Source organism: Phaenicophaeus curvirostris, chromosome 8 (genome assembly GCF_032191515.1).
Source record: "Phaenicophaeus curvirostris isolate KB17595 chromosome 8, BPBGC_Pcur_1.0, whole genome shotgun sequence".
Lineage (NCBI taxonomy): Eukaryota > Metazoa > Chordata > Aves > Cuculiformes > Cuculidae > Phaenicophaeus > Phaenicophaeus curvirostris.
Window position 1 is genome coordinate 21649319 of NC_091399.1, and position 20505 is coordinate 21669823.

At 46.8% G+C, this 20505-nt stretch overlaps 1 protein-coding gene across 1 annotated transcript; it reads right to left on the bottom strand.

The window, feature by feature from the left end:
* Positions 1-1880: 1880 nt before the first annotated feature.
* EPHX4 (epoxide hydrolase 4) lies at positions 1881-17843 on the bottom strand. Its single transcript, XM_069862764.1, has 7 exons — positions 17613-17843; positions 14671-14756; positions 11088-11245; positions 8932-9060; positions 6774-6877; positions 5708-5856; positions 1881-2601 (listed from the first exon to the last, which is right to left on the bottom strand). The coding sequence occupies exons 1-7, from the start codon at positions 17832-17834 to the stop codon at positions 2367-2369; spliced, it is 1083 nt and encodes a 360-aa protein (XP_069718865.1). The 5' UTR covers positions 17835-17843; the 3' UTR covers positions 1881-2366.
* Between the last annotated feature and the right edge of the window lie 2662 nt (positions 17844-20505).

Consider the following 20505-nt stretch of genomic DNA (forward strand, 5'->3'; position numbering starts at 1 on the left):
CCGCCACGGGGCGGGGCGGACGGCGCTTTCCCCGCGGTGGCCGGCAGGGGGCGCTGTGCCCACAGGGGTCGCTGTTCCCGCGGCGGCCGGCGGGGGGCGCTGTGCCCGGGGGTCGCTGTGCCCACAGGGGTCGCTGTTCCCGCGGCGGCGGGCGGGGGGCGCTGTTCCCGGGGGTCGCTGTGCCCACAGGGGTCGCTGTTCCCGGGGCGGCCGGCGGGGGGCGCTGTGCCCGGCCCGGCTCGGCGGGGGGCGCTGTTCCCGGGGGTCGCTGTGCCCACAGGGGTCGCTGTTCCCGGGGCGGCCGGCGGGGGGCGCTGTGCCCGGCCCGGCTCGGCGGGGGGCGCTGTTCCCGGGGGTCGCTGTGCCCACAGGGGTCGCTGTTCCCGCGGCGGCCGGCGGGGGGCGCTGTGCCCGGCCCGGCTCGGCGGGGGCGCGCAGGAGCGCGTGAGGCTGTGCGGCCCCCTGAGGGCCGAGCCCGCTCCGCCGGGCGCGAGGCGGCTCAGGGCGCCGGCGGCGCCTTCGGTGCCTCAGGGCGGGAGCGGCCGGCGGCCACCTCAGTCCATGAACGAGGAATGTGCTTAGGGAATAACAGCCTGGGGAAGCGGTACCGGCCCCGGCCGGGAGCGGCGCCGGGTCAGAGCCCCGGGCTGGGACACGCGGCGCGGAGGGACTCGCGGGGCTCCCCGGTCGCCGCCGGCTCCTCCTGCTGCTGACGCTTGGGTCGAGCCCCGCCGCCTCCAGCGCCTCCTCTCAGGGGTTCCCGCTGGTCCTCGGCTGTTCCAGGTGGAGATGGAGCCTCTTGAAGCGGTGCAGGCAGGTAACTCACCTCTGTACTCGGCACTGGTGAGGCCGCTCCTCGAATCCTGTGTTCAGTTCTGGGCCCCTCACCACAAGAAGGATGTTGAGGCTCTGGAGCGAGTCCAGAGAAGAGCAACGAAGCTGGTGAAGGGGCTGGAGAACAGGCCTTATGAGGAACGGCTGAGAGAGCTGGGGGTGTTTAGCCTGGAGAAGAGGAGGCTGAGGGGAGACCTCATTGCTCTCTCCAACTACCTGAGAGGAAGTTGTGGAGAGGAGGGAGCTGGGCTCTTCTCCCAAGGGACAGGGGACAGGACAAGAGGGAATGGCCTCAAGCTCCACCGGGGGAGGTTCAGGCTGGACATTAGGAAAAAATTTTTCACAGAAAGGGTCATTGGGCACTGGCAGAGGCTGCCCAGGGAGGGGGTTGAGTCACCTTCCCTGGAGGGGTTTAAGGCACGGGTGGACGAGGCGCTGAGGGACATGGGTTAGTGATTGGTGGGAATGGTTGGACTTGATGATCTGATGGGTCTTTTCCAATGTGGTGATTCTATGGTTCTTCTGAGGTCGTGTGTTTTGCGCTGCTCTTTTTTGTTCTTCTTTGTCATTTGTTTTCTTTGTCCGCTTTTCCTCTCAGCTGCCATCGCATCAATTTAATCCTGCCCTCGTGTTTCCATCAGCACCGTGTGTCTTTCCCCTATAAACACAGGAACCTGGCAGTTCTCAGAAACAAGAACAGCGGTTGCTGACATAGGAAGGATGATGCTGACAATGATTATTCCCAAGACTCTGCAACAATCACAGCACGAAGGAGGCTGTGCAGAGAACACACCTCACTATTCAAACTCATTCTTAGCTTCAGTAAGAATTCTCCCATAGAAGTCAGATAAAGGGAGTGGTGTAAGTTGCGTTTTATTAGACAGAGGTGGATTTGATGCACATTGTATCTTAATTTTCTATTCTTCTTCAGTTGAGGGTACAGGTTTCCCATTTTTTATCAAGAAAGGAAAACACATTGCACAAAGCAGCTGCATTCTGCAATACAACAAAATTGTTACTCACTTGAAAACTAGAAACGTGTTCAAATTTTTCAGTCATTCAGTATGCTAAAATATAGATAATAAAAAGAGTTAGTTACTGTTCAATGGTAAAATACATTAAAAAAATTCAGGTGAATCTACAATGAAAACTCAGGACTTTCTTCAGCATGGCACCACTTCATTGTCTCATTATAAATTTGTAAAAGGCACCACACATTAAAACTGTAAAGCAAGGGAGAAAACAAAACCAAGCAACTTTTCCACAATTTTCTTTCTGTACAAATACATATTTATCTTAAGGCAGGTGTTTTTATGTGCAAAATACAAATGTACAGGTAAAAACAATGTTGATATCATATATTCTCGCACCCACTTCTTCTTTTAGCAGTAACATCAGTGTCCAAACGTACAGTACATCGAAAACACCTTTCTCTAACAGAGCTCAAAACAGAAGGCAGGCTGGAAACGTGGCCCTGGTAACAGTTTTTAAATATGAAGAGCTTTTACGTAGACGCCTTAAAACACGTACAGTCACTCTCTTTTTCTTGTTGGCTCTTCCTTTAGAAAGGTCCATATCAACTTGTTCACTATGTCAGGCTGATCCTGCTGCAGCCAGTGACTGGCTTCAGACAGAATAGTTAATCGGAAATGATTTTTAACATAAATCCGGGTCATTTCTGCCATCTCAACCTCCATAAATGCATCTCTTTCTCCCCATAAAAGCAGGGTTGGCATGGTGACTTCATGGTGCTGCAGAGGCAGGCAGCTTTGAAAGGAAAATGCACACAGTTAGGTCTTTTCCTACAAAAATCACTAAGACAGATTACAGTCAACTTCACTTTTGAAACACACACTATGAATCTCCTTGCAAGATTCCCAGGTTCCAAGATACCTTCTACCACATCAAGAAAACACTCTTGTGACTCACGGTCCTTTAACTGTTTTTAAGGATGCTAAAACTGTTAGAAGATACTTTTCCTGGAGTATGTTTGTCAGCAGCAGCTGATTGCAACAGAGGTCTTGTTTTCGGAATACGAATGATGCTTTGGTTTGGGGCACAGCTCAGGAGCCCCAGGATCTCCGTAAAAGTGAATGAGAAATGACAGGGACAGGATTTTGCAGGTCAGTGGCTTTCCTTTGGTTGAGGAATGCTACAGCAAATCTCTGAACCCACGCTGTTTACTGCAAGTAGGTTTTAATAACACAGGATGCTTTGAATCACACTTAGACCACCGTGTTCAAAGCATGCAGCTACCCGAGTAGCCAAACTGCTTTACCAAAATATGGTTGTCTAGGAAACGGCAGGCTGCTGGTTTTGGACACTATGGAAGATGCCAGCTAGAGAGTTTCAGACCTACTCAAAACTAAATATCACGTAGTACAGCTAGAAATAAAAATAGCTGTAGAAAAAGATATTGTATAGAACCTCAATGTCTGAAATTAATTTGTACCCTCACTTAGGAGAACTCTAATTTTTTTTTATACACACTGCACAAACAACCTGCGATTTTTCATCACCTAAGAGCTACAGTGTATTTCTTGTCAGTCTGGAATAGGGCACATTACATCATGCTTGAAGTTTCTAGAAATCTCCTTAAACATGGATTAATACACAGATTTCACAGCTAGAAAGGGAAGACCCACTCGTGAAGTTTACGTTTCTGAAGACCAGACTCGAGCCTTTACAGAGCACTGTGAGCCAACCAGTTCTATTAACAGACACTGAAGTGCTGCTGAACTGCTGGAAGAGAACTAATCCCTTTTCCTAAAAAATGGTGCATCGCAAGAAATTTAAGTTTTACTGCTTACCTATCTCTCTTAACCAAGTGTGATAGAGAAAACTTTATGATTTTTATTTCAACTGTTTGTATCTAAAGTCTAGTGAAGGGGCCAAACGCTTGGCGTGCCGTTTATGCAAGGGTGTGTTGTTGATAGATAGGAGTAGGGGATTTCAATCACCTCTTTTGAAATAACTTCCCAGAAAAATTTAGCTCTGAAGACTGAAGGTCCAAGTGGATGGTAATGAGTTGGAAAGCTTTAACATGTAGGGCACCAGTGCCAGCCCACTGGCAGTTACGGTGAACACAAGTCAACAGTGTCTAAGTGCTGCTTATTGGCCTAAATGAGAGGAAGGGAAAATGTCAATCCAGTTTTAATATTTAATGATTCATATCCCATAAGTTGTGACCAGCAGAATTGGTGTCAAAAACTGAATGAGTTGAAGACCTGTCTTTTCCTTCTTGTTCAAAGCCTGCCACGTTGTGGCTGGTAGCACCTGCAATGATGTTCTCTGAATTCAGTACAGGGATACTTCCATTAGAAAAATAAAACAAACAATGCACAAACACATGTGCAAACAGAGAAATTAATAACTGTAAGGAAACTTTCTGATGAATAACTGATACTAAGCTTTTTTTGAGCCTGAATCAGTAGTTTAAACACCAGCAACTCTTACATTCCTCTCATCTGAATCCCATAGCAATTCAGCTGTTGCAGATATTTCACTGTTATTGTCAGAGAAGCATCTGGTCAATGTGCACGCTCACTGATGCGAGGTGCTGTGGCAAACGTAACAAACCAGTCTCAGGGCACTCTCCAGCTCCTCATTAGCCCTTCCCCACGGGCTCCTGCAGCTCCCCATCGCCCTTGGACATCCCAGCTGATGTCCTCTCCATTCTGCAGAGCTTTAAATAAGCACACTGTTACCAGCACAGCCATCTCAGTAATTCCCCACGGCTGTCTGTGCTCAGTGTTATCTTGTTTAGAAGGAAATACACTATCTCTCTACTCCCTCACTGCAGTTTTGTCTCTCAGCCTGCACAAGCCAGCACCTCTCAGTTTTCCTCCCAGGATTCCCCTGCTCACAGTGACAGCATGGAGGGCACAGAGAAAGCAGTAAAGGTGACGCTAAATTTGGACCAGAGAAATGAGGAGTTAATCAGCTTTAAACATCTCCTGTCTGACTTCAGGGAAGGGAGAGAACTACCATTTTTAAGGAATATTGGGAAGCTAATCTTGTGCTAGAGAAGCATTCGTTGAAGACTGGAGGCAGTAAAGGAAAGAAGTTCCATGTGCTCTTCTGGGTAAAGTCCTTCAAGGAAAGGCTACAACTTCTAAGTAGAGGATACGCAGAGTTCAAGAGCTTCCGGCCCCTTCTATTACATTTTTGGTAGATAAAGGGGGTGTTCGTCTCCTTCCAGGAAAGTTAACATCATCAGGAAACTGCTCAAGTTAACAAAGTAAATATTAAGCTTGCAAAACCATTCCCTGCTATGACACCATCTCTCAGTTTTAGCTGCTATACGTGTGCGCTGCTGCCAGTGAGTCTGGGGAGACCAATGCAGGCCAAAAGGAAAACTGAGCTGGGGGCAGTTTTAGGCCGAGTCACAAAAAAACCTACCCCACCTTTTTGTAGAAAAAACAGCCTAAACACAATGAAATTAAAGTCAGACATGGTTTTGTAAAGTTACAAGGAAAAGTGAGGCAACCTTACTTGGCACATTGTCTAGCAGAATTATCTAATAAAAAGCTCTTTAAGCTTATTATTAGATAATATGACCTGTGACGAATTAATTTTGTCAGTATTATTGAGAGATAGATTTTTTTTTTTTCCACGGGCTCTGGGAAGGAGGAAGGGGCTCTCCTCTCCTGGACTGAAACAGATTTTCCTGTCGGTTTCACTGGTGGGTGTGTGGGTACCTCATCCAATTCACTGAGCATCCCACTGCTTGGCACTGAATGTATTTGTTACCTGCTGGGACTCTGGAAGCAGGAGTGGCTTTTTCCTCCTCCTTTAGCAGAAGATGCAATAACATGTTTGGCCTTCAGGGGTCTCCAGAACGTTTTACCTTGTTTCAGAAGGTTACGCTCACCTGAAAATATTTCTGTAATGGTTAATGGGTCCAGTGAGTGCTCCAGGTTGTGAAAAGACATAGAGATAGGCTTCGATATCCTCTGCTGTTAACCTGCAGCCTTTCCTCCCAATTCCAGTGGCCTGGCTGGTAAATAAACTTCTCAGAACCTACAAAGGAAGAATAAAGCCACCACGTAAGATAGCTAGAAAATGTGATTTCTCTCCTTCAACAGGACACATCTCTCTAAAATGCATTTACACATTGTTCAGAGTACAATTAATGGCTAAAATTCTCTTTTAGGGAGCTCTGTGCAAAGCACACAGGGAGCTTATTTCTGTTATAACTTCAGAATTCTCGGGAGCAGGCAAATACCAGCACTGCCAAGTTCCTCAGTCCTGCACCCTGACCCGTGACAGGCAAAGGCTAGTGCGGGCGCAGGCTTGGCTTTGGGAGGGACGCTGCAGCTGGGAGGGCAGGAGGGAGGATGGATCTGAACCCCAGCCTGCTGTCCTGTGGGCGTGCAGCGCTGGAGGCAGATACGCATGTTGGAGAATCCATGCCTGCGGCTGCTTTTTCCCTTTCTGCCCGCTTGTACTTGGTTTTAAGGTCATACAAGGTGTTGGCCTTGTTGGCTCCTCACGCAGAATTAATCGCCTGGTTGAATGCGATGCCTGGACTCGCAGGCTGCCTGCCCTGCAGCAGGCTCCGAGGGATGAGAGGATGTGCCACTGCACATGGGAGCCTCAAATCAGCCAGTGGGAGCTCTGCAGGCACTGAATGTGTCCTGCTGGCATGGGCACAAGTAAACCAGCTGACTCTCCAGGTACAGGAATGCACTGCAGGGCTGGGGATGAAAAGTGTGTACCTGAACAACTCCCAGAAATACAAAAGCAAGGGTTCATTTCAGAGACTCGATGCACTTGTATCCTACGTTACGCAAATACATGAAGCTTGCAAAGAAAAATCAGGAAGCTCTGCATTTTTTCCCAGTAATTATCATTACATCAGGAGGGATAAGCATAGGTGGCAATTCCTCCATCACTCACAGTTTAAACATATAAACAAGAGCACTCGTTCTGCTCACCTTGAAATCATTTACTGTAAACATGAACTCAGGAAACCATGGCATTTGGAAAAAGAAGTAGTAACCAGATTTAATCAATTGTGATGGATGTCGTAGGATGTATTCTGAAACAAAAATGTCCATGAATTAAAAATGAAAACTGATGACTCAAACAAAACCACTGTTAATACTGCTTTTTTTTTAAACATAAGGAATGTTTTAAAGGTATTACATTAGAGCATGCTATGTGACAAAAGATGGTTATTGTTTCGAGAGTAAGCATATGATGTGGCCATTAAAACGTACTTCTCTTATATTTGTTAATAGAAAGAGTCAGCAAACCAGACACCTGCCAAAAATTAGGTGAGGGCAGTGACACTGCAGTTTAATCACACAAGAGGTTTTCACTAAGAGATCCATTTGCATAGCTAATGCAAAGCATTTTTTTCAGCTGTGAAATAAAAGACATAAATACAAGTCTGTAAGGATTTCTTTCATCACAGATGTGATGGAATCTGTAGATGACGATCCGTCACATTCTAAAGACATCACCAATCCTGTTCAGTAAAGTACAGAACTTCTCTAACAGTTCTTTGTGATTTCAAGAACCGTCATCAAGACTACAAAGCGTCACTTTTTAAGGACATCAGAGCACATGTAACAAAACAAGATGACATCGCCAGATTCACGTTAAGCTTTTTTTTTTTTTTATGTTTTAGTTGTGTCTCTAGTGAGTTGCAAGGGTGACACTCAAGTATCTCACTACCTCACAGCAACCACAGGATGTGTGCAGGTACAGGAAAGTCCAGAACCCAGCCTTTACAGATGCAAATTCAGGAAGGCAACATTGTTCTCCCAACATAGGAGATATCTCTGAAATAAGTCAATCTGACAGTGAATAAGAATTGGTTTTAAACAAAGTAAATTGAAGTGTCAGCTATCAATTAAGCTTTCATATCTTATACATTCTTAAACTGCACCACCCATTAGATCTTTCTTTGATGCACTATTGAGACTGGTCACTTCACTGCTCTGCACAACTTACAAACTGTGTATTTTTGTTTAATCCACAGCAGAAGAAAAATGATCCAGGGAGACTTTAACAACCTACAGAATGGGTTTTGTACCTTAACAAATATGCAAACAAATACTAAGAAATACTACAATAAAATGTATTTGTCTTTTATACAGCTTGGCTCCTGCTTCCAGTGACAATACTGCAAGAAGCTCCTGCTTCAGGTGGTGGTAAATAGACCCTTCCGTGGGTAAGTGAGGCTTAATTACTTGATAAAATGTTCTTTAGTAGCCTAGAAAGGTGTCCAAGAACACTGTGAGAACATACACATGTGAGTGCTTCTGACTCTGCGGTGCTGTTACGATCAGATTTGCATCCAACTGAAATGAGAATTAAAATCTGCACTGAATATTCTTAACTATTTTTTGGGGAAATGGGGTAAGCTTTTAATGGAAATAGGCTAAGGTCAGCAATTGAAGAAATGAACATTAGTGAAATATTACTTCCATTTTAATTACTGAATGTCGATCTAATCCCTATGAAATGTTTTGTAATCTGCGATAGCAGACAAGCTCAGAGCCTGTCAAACCACACATTTTGCTGGTGCATGTAAATCCGTGTTTGAGCTCAGTGCTTGTACATTCTTGAACCCCTAGTACCTGGGAAGGCCAGCCTGTCCCAGTGAATACTGTATAAGATCAGAAATTCTCACTTATTACCTCTATAAAGGTTAAATTCTAATGCCTGTTTCACATTTATAGAGGCTGATTTATGCAGATTTAATACTGCAGTGAGGCCCTAACCTAGGTGTAACATAATATATGGCCATGTTCATGGAATGTTATCCTGCCAAAGTGGTAGAAAACAGATTTTGGTATATGAAAATTCTGTTTGTAGACCTTCAAGGATTAAGAAAGCCATTGGTAAGTTTGACTGCAAGCACTCCCACTTTGTACAATCCATTATTTCCGAAAGTTAAACACTCGATACCGTACTGCTTCCTAAAATACAGTCCAGGCTGAGAGAGGCACGAAGTACTGGCAACTTATCTTCTGACCAGCAAAAGGGACGTGCAGCTGGCTCTTCCTTAGCATCCTCAAAGCAAACACAATGTTAGTAAAAATCCTGGTACTCTGTGTTAACGAAGACTAGTGTAAAACTCACCTGTGAACACTGAAGGATGAGGGAAGTTAACCACAATCAGCTTTGTCACCATTTCAGGGAAACATATAGCCACTAGCCAGGCGATCATTCCTCCCCAGTCGTGGCCAACCAGCACGCACTTATTGTATCCTACCACATAAACACAGATTGGTGCTCTTATTTCAGTGGAATTGCATCCACACCAACTATCACACACAATAAAATAATGAGCTAAAGCCATGGCTCAGAACAGTTATTAACCGAATTATTTAAAACTGCACTGCTTCCAGTACTAATGGCCAGAAAAAACAGTGCGCTATTGCAGTTAAAAAATTGACAAATAATTAAAATTCTTCAATTGGACTTCAATTACACTGTAACTGTACTACCTCAATGTCAAACTCAAGTCACTCTGTATCCAAAGGGCAACCCTGTTCACATCCCGGCCACTGCTGGCTCTGACACACAATTCACCTCGCAGTCATTAGAATACGCGTATGTTTATTGTGTTTAGGGAGTCTGAATCTCCAGACAGAGGGACTAAGCAACATCCTGAACAAACCTAATCCTAATTTCTCTGAACATGGGAGGGTATCTAAGCACTGAACACCATCACTATGCAAAAAGTGGGCGTTATACTTAACAGCCATATATATCTATATACACGTACATAAATACACGCGGTTATATCCTGAGTGGGCCTGTAGCTTTTCTCCATATGCTATTTTGTTGGCAATTTTGAAAGTTCTTGGCATTCATGTACTTGTTCTTCCATCGATAAAAATGGTAATTTAAAAAAGGGGAGAAAAATCATGGCTGGTTTCTGCAAGCCTAACCATTCATCCCTTAACCACTGCCAGCATCCAATAATGTTGTATCTGATAGCATCACACTCCTCACCAAGGACCACAGTGCTGGGCACATTCGACGCAAACGGAATGTATAAAAGCCACACTGTTTAGAGTTCCAATATAAATTTGGACACAGCTGTCAAAGCACCTGATAACCCCTTCTAAACAGAAAGTTTTTTGAGCACTTCTGATATAATCAAGTTCTCCAAAAGAATTTTAACTCAGGGTTAGAACAAAGATAACAAACCTCAGAAACACTTTTCTTGGAGAATTTTAAATCCCTATGAAATTGAATTATGATGAGAGCACTTCACAAGTATAACCAAGGCATCACCATGGAGATTAGTACAACCAGCACAGAGTAGAAAACACAAACACAGCGTGGGGACCACCTGCCCAATCTTTGGACAATATTCAACCATCACAAGCAAAGCAAATCCTGAATTCAAACCTTAGGATTAGGATCCCTGCTTTACTTATTTCCTCATGTGAAATGCAGCAAGTTCTTTCATTGTCCCTGGAGCATGCAGGGAACTGAAATGATTCAGAGAACAGCTGTCTAACCCCTTGCCTTGTTATTGCTCTGGGTGAGAAAGAGCCATCTCTCGGCGTTCCCATCTCCTGCCCAAAGGACTCTGCTGCAGACCCATCTGGAGGGGCAAATGTTACAGACTTGCCTCAGCTCTAGACCCTCCCGCTGTGCATTTGCCACAGGGAGCAACGTCCCCCTCAATCCCCCTTCTGTTCTCGCTGTTGTGTAAGACAGTGATTCAGCTCTCAAGAACCGACTACTGTGGCAGGAGGAGTATTTTGGGCTTTATTTTTTTAAACACGGCAGATGTACTGCCACCATCTTTGTAAAGCCCACAATATTTATTCTGTCTTGTTTGTGCGAGAAAAATGTCACTTGATTTCAATCCTTTGGTCTGCAAGTGCTATGAGACTCCTAGTTTATAGCATGATCAATAAGTGTAACGGTTGGGAGTAAGCGAAGCCCTTCTTAGGGAAAAAGAGCATAGGTTTATACTGTTGGATTTCACAGCACAGAGGAAAAGTATTTTTTTTAACTCATAAGGGAAAACTGTCCTTAGATATTGTTTATACTGACTTGCACATCAGAACTGGAAAACAGACCTTTTTCATTAATATTGACAATAGCCCATAAAATATGAGTGTCCTTAGCTTTAGATCTACACAAATCTGCAGTGTGTCTATAGTAAAGAGGACACAGTTTTTAAAAAAACTATTACTGCTGGATCGTTACGGGCATTTTCCCAGAAAATCAAGTAGTCTATGATCCAAGCTGTTTGTCTTCTATTGACGCACCTAGAGATTCCAAGATGTCCTTTATATCTGTTATCAAGCAATCTAACTTGTAGTTTTCTTTGTGAGAAGGAGCATCTGTTTCTCCATAACCTCTCAAATCCAGGGCCACCACTCGATATTCACTTTTAAATTCCCGCAGCTGATGGCGCCAGGAATACCTAACAAAGGGGAGAAAAAAGTTGGAGTTAGAAGGTCAAGCGGTATGATACCAGAATGAACACAACACTTTTGGTCCCATTAGCTGAGTGTAAACGAACACAGCTGTGTTTGCAAGGAGGTATTTTTTTCTGTCTGTGCGCGCTGATGGCCCTTTGTGGCTGTGGTAGCTTTGGGTTCCCTCGGGGAACTCCCCAGTGAGGAGGCACAGCGCCAGAAAGGGGCATGACTGGGGCCTGGGGGTTTCAGGGAGTCTGAAGAGGCAGCAGGCATGAACCTGCATGAACCTGCACATAGGACTATTCCATTTCATCCTTGGAGCTGTAGTCTCATCACAAAAGCAAGGTCGGAAACGCTTTCTCCTCCCCCTGGCCGGCTCACAGCACAGTTTGTTGGAGCAGGGAAGTGTGCCTCAAGGCACGTTGTGTTTTGGTTTGTTTTTTTCTTTTCAGAAAGGAATGCCAGGTAATTCATACACTGAATAAACCAGAGAAAGAAATATAATGAATAACAAATGAACTTGGTGAAGTTCACATGATTTATATGATGCATGCTTCCCGCTGTGTCTATCCTACCAGAGTTATTCCAGAACAATCTCTTCACACACCAGTGCTACACAAAGTATTTCATTGCTTGTGTTTCTATGGAAAAAGAGTGATAAAATCACACACTTTAAAAGACAGAGAGAATTAAGAACTCAGGCAAAGGCCTGGGCGATTCCCCATTCTGCAGTGGTGTGGAGTGGCCATATGTGTGTGATAAGGCAAAAATAACAGGAAAGTGGTGGGTCTCGCCCTGCAAGAACTGCCTGCCCTTCAGCTGCGGCTGAGCCACATGAATTTCAGAATACCCAGTGCCAAGACAGACGTGGCCTACTGTGATAGAGAGATCTATGAAAAACATGATCCTTTGAGGCATATCTAGTAATGGCTGCATCCCTCTGTGCCAGGATCTAGCTTTTATCTCTGCTTTTGTTTCAACCGTCTCAGATAAATGATCCATAACATTTGGATCACCAGCAATCCTGAGTGATGCACGGAATTCTACCTTAATTCAAACCGTGTCTGTATCAGACCCTTGGATCTTCCACTTCAGCTTTGCTTCCAGCCTATTAGAGGCTTTGAACGTTGGTAATATTGCTGTAATACCCATCAATTATAGACGTTTGTATTAATATAAATAGAACAGTCAGAGCCTTTTCATTTCAGTGCCATGTAGTGCAAATACAAGGTTTAGCTGAGATCTCCTGGAATGACATTTTTAAAGGCATTACACAACGACTTGGAAGTTGAATTTGCCATGGTAACTGCTGTAGCTAGCCTGTATGCCTCAGTAAGAAGAAACAATAAGGTCCTTAAATAAATACATAAACAAACTATTTTTGTTTTCAGAAAATGCCTACTCGCTGTCCTCATCTTCTGTTTGCACAACAGCCCATCCGTCACCCAGCGTCTGACCTGTGCAAAGACAGCCCTTTGCCACACATGAAATGTCACTATGGGGCAGCTGCTGTGCAAGCAGAACGGGGCAGCACTGGTGAATGCTTTCACGTTCATCAGGCTCAAAAATGAGAAATACTTGGTGGTTTTCTGATCACGTTATTTCTGAAAGGCAGATGGTACAAAATTCAGCAGCTCGTGTATCTGACAGGGACCCAGCTCTCTCAATACCTTATGCTCAGTTTCAAATATTTTATTATTGTCTCTGCACAACGTTGGTATTGACTTTCAGGTTCTTGCACATCTGAGGCACTTAATGGCTCTGTGGCATGATACTCTTGTGATCTTTTCTCTTCAGACATCCTCAATCACTCATCAAGGTCACCATTGTCTGGCTATAGTTGTCCTACTTGTAACCTTGAGACACTTCAAGGCAGAGGGTTTGTTACGATTAAGAGTTGTAACTGTGAATCCTGCCAGCCTTGGGTTTGTTGTTTTTTTTTTGCTAGCCAAATGATAGAAATTTGTTGCGGCTTTAAATATCTCAAATTGTGATTATTTTACCTCATGCTCTCAGAACAATCTCTGTTCTTGCATTAAAAGCCCCTCGCTGACTGAATTAACAAACCAACATCAGTACTGGTAGTGCGACTACTTTATGGAATATTGTGCTGTATTCTTTTTAAGGACAGTTATAGAAACTACGTGCTATTGGTGGTCCCGGTGACCTAGATAAGTTTCCTGTTCGTTCCTTTTGAATGGTCAGATAATACAATACATTAACTCTCAGCTGAAGTATGACTTGCCATTCTAAGCTGCAACGACAGCTTTCTGCTTTTGAAAATAATACACCAGGTCTCTGTGGAATATGTATATAAGATGCTAAATTTTGCAAGATTATCATCACTGCAGGTGAAATCAGCCAGCATCTCAGCTGTCTCGTTGTGTTAGAATATGCATTATGCAAAGTATGCATGTTTGCATGGAATATGCAAACCCCCAGTCTAACTGTATTTTTCATCAGTTTACAATTCTAATCCTTGTAGATAGCAATTTATTATTAGAATAATCTACTTCTTTGAAAATTTATTTGTAGGGAACTGTGGCTTTTTACCATCATCCTTGAGGCCTTTACCATCTGTAGGGAGAAGAACTCACCTCTGGATCACCTGGGCCAGTTTATGGTGGCACGACTGAGTCCAGGCTGACAGAACATAGCTCCAGCAGTGGAGCCTAGCTCTGTATCCCCGTTTAGAAAGGAAAAGCAGTGTTTCACTTGCTGAATTACTGCCATCACCGCTTCCCCTATCCCTTTATTATTATTTCAGTTCATGTCACACTTCACTAGTTCAACCTGGCAATGACAGCCCGAGCAATCTGGTTAAATCATTCGACACATGACTGCCTTTCATTGTTATAAACAAATATTTAGGACTGGGTTTGATTCATCATTCATCTTATGACGAACTAATAATAGAACGTTTTTCTCTGAGTAGCGTTCTGAAATTAGGCTGCACCATAGCCTATAGAACTCATAGTTCTCCTTCCCCTCCCCCAGTCAGGAATTAGCGTATAGTATTTTAACCAACACAGCAATCGACAGTGCACTTAACACATAACAGATCCTCAGTTCAGCACCCTCTGCTGTAATTCCTAAGTTTAGCCATATTAGGATAATCATTATCCAAACAGGAATTCATTAAAAATGAGCAGTTTCTTCCCAGAGTTTGAAGTGTATAGACTTGGGGAAAATGAATTGCACGTGCAAAAAAGATGGGTTGGTTTGTGTCAGCCTGCAGGAATTTTTTTGTGGATGTGCAGTTAAAAGCAGTTCCAATGGTTTGTTCCCTACTAAAGCTTCGTGCCATTATTTAACACTTGTAGATATGCAAACAAGACCACATGGGGTACCCTTAGGCTGAGATGACCTCTCTTGGGTATCATAAACAGCCTTCTTTATACAAAAAAAAACACGTAGGGAGTTTTACCAGAATTCTGGGAAGCCATGAAGCAGCAGCATGAGCGGTTTGCCCCTTTCTCCGGCAGCCACATAGTGGAATCTTAACCCTGAATCCTAAAAACGAGAGAAAAAGAAGAGTGTTTTTATTGCTGCACAGAACTGCTGTGCTGGGGTTTGAGAACGAATACAGTTTCAGACAATATTCTAAGAAGCAAGGCAATGCCAAGCACCCCACCCCAGCTGTGACAGCATCTTCCAGCGAAGCCCCATCCTTGGTACGTGCCAGGTGACGCTGACTCTCTGCCAGCCCAGCCACCTGCATGCTCGCCTTCCCGAAAGAGCACAGCCTGGCACGGAGACGAGGAGACGCAGATCATGGTCCAAGCCAGCACCGAGCTTTCACATGGACACCAGCCACGTGCCTTAGGGAAAGACGCTACAACACAGAATACTTTAAAAGCACTTTCCGTATTCCAGTTAGTTTGTAAGATTATGCAGCTCTCGAAACCCATCCCTTTTGCATTTTGGCACAAGAAAGGGCTGCACGGGTTCTTAAGAACCAAAAGCAATCACCAGTAAGCATCTAGAAAGCAAGTGGATTTTGCTTAGTTTTACTAGGCAAGGTTTCAGGCGCTTCAGAAAACAAAGCCTCAATGTTCTGATGTTCTTTCTGCCCTGCCTGTGGTCACCGAGGCGCCTTTTAATAAAACAGGTCTGATGAGAATTAGCAGCAGGCCGGTTACTGTCGGTGCAGGGGCTGAACTCTGGAATGCCTCTGAAATAAATGGAAGTACCCAAGCCGAGAGGAACTCAAGGTCAAGCCAATGGGACTGAAATAAGCTGAAATGATGACCTAGAGGGTTTGCCGAATGCTGGCACGGGAGCGGATACAGAAGTTGGGAAAGAGCTCACACAACATTACGCGCTGTTCAGAAGTCATGTGAAGGGAACTGCAGGAGAAAGGCTGTACAGCTCCTGAACAAATGTCAGCACCTGCACTGCCTCTGCTATTTTAAAGAGGGAGGAAAAAACCCGTTGCTGCACACCAAGAGCCTCTATCACACCAGGAATCAGAAATGCAGAGAGAAAACATTTTCTTGCCAGAGATGCTTCCTATTTCCTTGCTTCCTATTTTCCTACCTTGGCACTGCTAAGTCACCAGCCAGCTACAGCACTTGTAACTGACGTCTTAATTCTTGAAAGGGCTCCGAAAAGGCAACATATGGGGTTTCTGTACTCACTGTGGATATAACAGGGACTTTTTGCTCAGTTCTGCTCAAAATTACACTGATACTTCTCCTCTGCCAATGAAGTTGAAGTCCCCAGAGGTAAAAGCATCCGTGCATTTCTAAGTCCTTAAGGGTCTTGTCACAGCAAGTCTTAGGGCCATTACACCACCTTCACTGTTCTGCGTTTCACTCTGCATTTGACCCTTTTATATTTAAAAAAGTGCAGGTTTCTCCGTTTCCTTCCAGTTTCTCCTCTCAATTTCGTGAGCAGTGGGTAAGCCTCCCTCCATCCTGTTGTTTTCAATTAGTATCCTCTAGGGGTTTACCCTCCGTGTTTTTATTTTAATCTCTCTATTGCTTTTAAGGAAATCCACTTTACTCAGACAAATTCATTCACCACTTGCACAGCAGCAGTTTAAATGTCACATATCCCAGTCGAAGCCCTCTACCTTTTCAGTTGCTCCTTTCTCTCAACTGCCTCCAACCCCAAATCACACACAGGGTGTTGCCATCTTTTCTGAAACAGTTTTTCTTCTTTTGAAACCTGCACAGCTCTGTAGGATACGGGCATTTGGAAAGTAACCTGTGAGGCTGCTGTAACCCAGCAGCAGGAGGGTTTTGGCTTTCCTGAAACGAGTCACACTGTCACACTGACAGCAACTGATTTCCCCCCGTGCTCTTCTGCAGCCATCACAGCCCTCACCGCCCCACACTCCCTTTCATTTGCTGATTGGTGCTACCAGAAAAGAGAATGTGCCACATGAGTACAAAAGCAGGCAAGGGCCTCCTCATGACAGAAATAACCCCAAGCAAACCATGAGGAACTGGGAAGGTCGGTAATTTATACTGGCGTTGCCTGGTGTAAAATCATCCGCACAGACCCCTCAGAACAGAGACCGTGGAGTCATAGAATCGCAGAATCACTGGGGTTGGAAAAGACCTCTCAGCTTATCCAGTCCAGCCGTCACCCCAACTCCCCTGTGCCGACTGAACCGCGTCCCCACGTGTTCCTTGAACCCCCCCAGGGATGGAGGCTCCGGGGCAGCCTCTGCTGGGGCTTCACCGCTCTGTCTGTAAAGACGTTTCTCCCAGCACCTGAACTTGTCCTGGTGCAACTTGAGGCCATTTCTTTTTGTCCTGTCACCGAATCTTTGTGCCTGTTTTGCTAAAAGTGACACTTGGCAAAATTTGCAGTGCATTCTTTGCTCATCCGTAATTACAATAGAAACCAAGTAGTTACAGCGTCACTGAGAGTGTCTGGTGGAGGGCAAACCACCCGCCAGAGATCAGAGACCCGCACAGACACTGACCGGTGGCTTTACCAGCACAACCTTGGGCGCTTACAGAATCGTGGAACGGTTTGGGTTCGAAGGGACTCTAAAGCCCATCGGGTTCCAGCCTCCACGTCCCACCAGATCCCGGTGTTAGTGCACGAACTGGACAGACACGTGTACAGAGGGGAGCGCGCTCGGTGCCCACGCGGGCAGAGCCGGGGGCAGAGCGGCCGGGGCAGAGCCGGGCAGCCGGTACCGGGCAGCCGTGCAGCCGCGGAGGGCAGAGCGGAGCAGGGCACCCGGTATCGCATCTCCGCAGGGCAGAGCCGGGCAGAGCAGGGCACCGGTACCGCGGGGAGCAGGGCAGGGCACCCAGCGCGATGCACGCTCCCGTAGAGCGGAGCGGCCGGTCGGGTGCCCCCGCGCAGGCAGGCGGGCGGGCGGGCGGAGGGCCCGGCGAGACTCACCTTGATGCGCACGTAGCAGTGCGTGCCGAGCGAGGGGTCGTGCAGGCAGGCGGGCGCGCAGTCCCGGGCCGGGCGGCGCAGGGCCGAGCCGGGGCCGCGGCCCAGGCTGCCGAGCAGGCGCAGCGCGGCCAGCGCGGCGCAGAGCGCGCAGTACCCGTACACCAGCGCCCAGAACAGCAGCGCCCGCGCCGCCCGCAGCGCCCGCGCCGCCGCCGCCGGCATCGCCGCCCGCCCCGCTCCGCAGCCCCGGCCCGGGGGCGGCGCCGGCTCCGCGGGGGCGGGGGCTCCGCCGGCAGCGCCGCCCCAGCACCGCCCCGCGCCCCGCCCCGCGCCCCAGGGCCCGTCATCGCGGGCCGTCGCGGAGAACAGGTGTTGTTCTCTAAGGAAATAGAAGAGGAACATGACAAATTCAGAGCTCCGGCACCAACGCGTTTACAGCTTATCCCGCCCGTTAGATAAACTGTCGGCTTGCGGCCGCTGGGCGCCGCCCCGGGGCTCCGGCGGGTCCCGGCGCTGCGAGGCCCCCGCCCCCTCGCCCCCGCGGCCCCTCGGGGCGGCGCCCGCGCGCCCTTTACCTGGACGTGGCGGAGACCCGCGGCGTCTGGGGGGCCGGAGCCTCCGCGAAGCGCCTCGGGCTCCGTCCCTCAGCCGGGTCAGGGCCCGGACACGCCTTCCCCCCCGGTGGGTCATTCCCGAGCTGATCCCCCCGCCGATACCGTGTGCGCGGGCGGGACCGCTCGGCTCCGCGCCCCCGGGCCGCGGCCTGCGGGCAGCGCCTGTCGGTAACGCGCCAGATGCTCCTACTCGTTCTAAATTCAGACTGGCAAATACGGGCGCTGAAGGCAGAAGCAGAATTAATGCTGGTTTCAACCAGCTCAAAAATTTTATTTTTAAATAAATCAAATTAAACCCTTAAGCATTAGAAATAACTTTCTAAGTAACTGCCCGTTACTGCTTTTCAGGCATCTGAAAACTTTAATAAGACTCAAAACCATCACCTGAATTTATTTTTTACTATTAAAGATAACACCTCCAAGCTGCCCGTCTTCCTCTTACCACCACTGGTCGTTGTCTCAGTGAGGGCCCTACAAACTAAGGTCAGGAGCTTTATCAAGCTGCTGGGGAAAAAGGTACTTGGCTGTTTAGGCAAGGAGAGAAGAAACAATGCCAGAAGCTGATGATTCAGTGAAGACACCAACCTCTGCACCCTCCGGCAGGATTATATGAATCATGCCTGCGAAGCCTGAGCCTTCCGTTCATGCTCAGACCCCAGGATTAGCATACAGCTGATTTGTTATGCATCAGACTGTGGAGAAGGAGCCTTTGCAGCTTCTCGCTCTCAGGCCGGCTGCAGCAGGATTTTCCCTGAAGTGCACCTCAGTAAACCAGTGACCCAGTTAGGAAGTTTGGCAGAAGCAAAGCGACTGATGTGGTTCATATCACAGTAGTCATCAAATTCCCTAATAAACCAGTAACCAGAATGACCTGGTAGAAAACATCTGTTAAGGAAAACTGGAAAACCAAGGCTGGAAATCCTGGAGTTGGCCACAAGCTTCCGCTTGGCTCTAAAGAAGGGCTGATGGAAACCCAGCAGCAGGTTCAGCACAGCATTCCCAAGATGATTGCAGTCATCCAGCACATCAGAAGGAGCAAGGATGGAACCCTGATTTGACGCAGGTGTTTGGCCAGGCCTTGCCATATTTCTTGTACAAACCATAGAACTCATTTTTACACTAAGCCTACTTGTGCTTTATACATCTAAAGCTACCTAGGTAGCTTCTAAATGATACAACCTTTTGCAAAGCCTATGGAGTCTGGGAGTGCCGCCTCCTGATGCCGGATACAGATCTGCTGTCAGACCTGAGGTGACGGTGCTGGGCACCCAATGGTTCTGAGCGGCTTTTGCCTGATGAGATTCGTGCCCATCTTGGCTCAGCATTCCTGGGCACCTCCAGCTGCGCTCCTTTAGCTGCCCTGTTGGATAAAGCACCAGCAGAATTCCTCTTTTATTAAGGAGCGCTTTCTTTGTGCTCCGGACCACGCTGTCTACATCTGTATAGCCAGCCTGTTTGTACGAGGCAAACGCCACCCACACGTCCTTCCCAGCATTTTGCAGAACAAAGCTTAAAGCCTTACATATAAATCTCATACCAACCAGTAGCAAATAGGAGCAACTGAGAACCCCAACAGTTATTTTTCTAACAGTACATTTTGATTTTCTGATCTTCTGCTGTAAATTGTTGCTGTAATGGGTCCCAAGCCCAACCCTCCCCAGGGCAGATTGTCTTGCGCTTCGCCTGTGTGCCGTGCCCTCCGCGGTGGGCCATCTGCCGGCTTCTCTGTCAGTTCAGCTAATGCCACTGCTCCGAGCCACAGCAGAGGGCAACTTTGCACGCCACGGACTCTGCCTCCAGTCTGATCAACTCCTAGCTCATAGTAAAAAATTTAACATACTCCATTTATTAGTGACAGAGGAACTTTTTAAAGCTTTTAACTCTCTTCTCTTACCCTTCATTTATGTGTGGAATCAATCTACCAGTGTAGACACAAGTGTAAAAATGACACAGTAGTGCATCTCTTCTCCCAAAGGATCAAGGTAACTTAGTGGCATAACAGAACTAGTACGTGTTTAACTGTTGGGCAACTGACAGTACTGGGCCCGTTTAAGCAGCGTTTTGTGTGCAGGCTGTATCTGCACAAGCGGCTTTCCTGCCTGCTCGAGTGTGGCGAGAGCTTTGAGCAAACAATCCTTATAGGTGTCTACTCACTTACGTTTGGAGGCTGTCTCCCTTTCCTCTGGACTCAGCCTTGTCTCTGGAAGTGGGAACTGATCATCCTCCTTAGCTGGCTCGGAGGTTGCAAATAAAGGTTTTATTGGATTAGCATTGGCTAA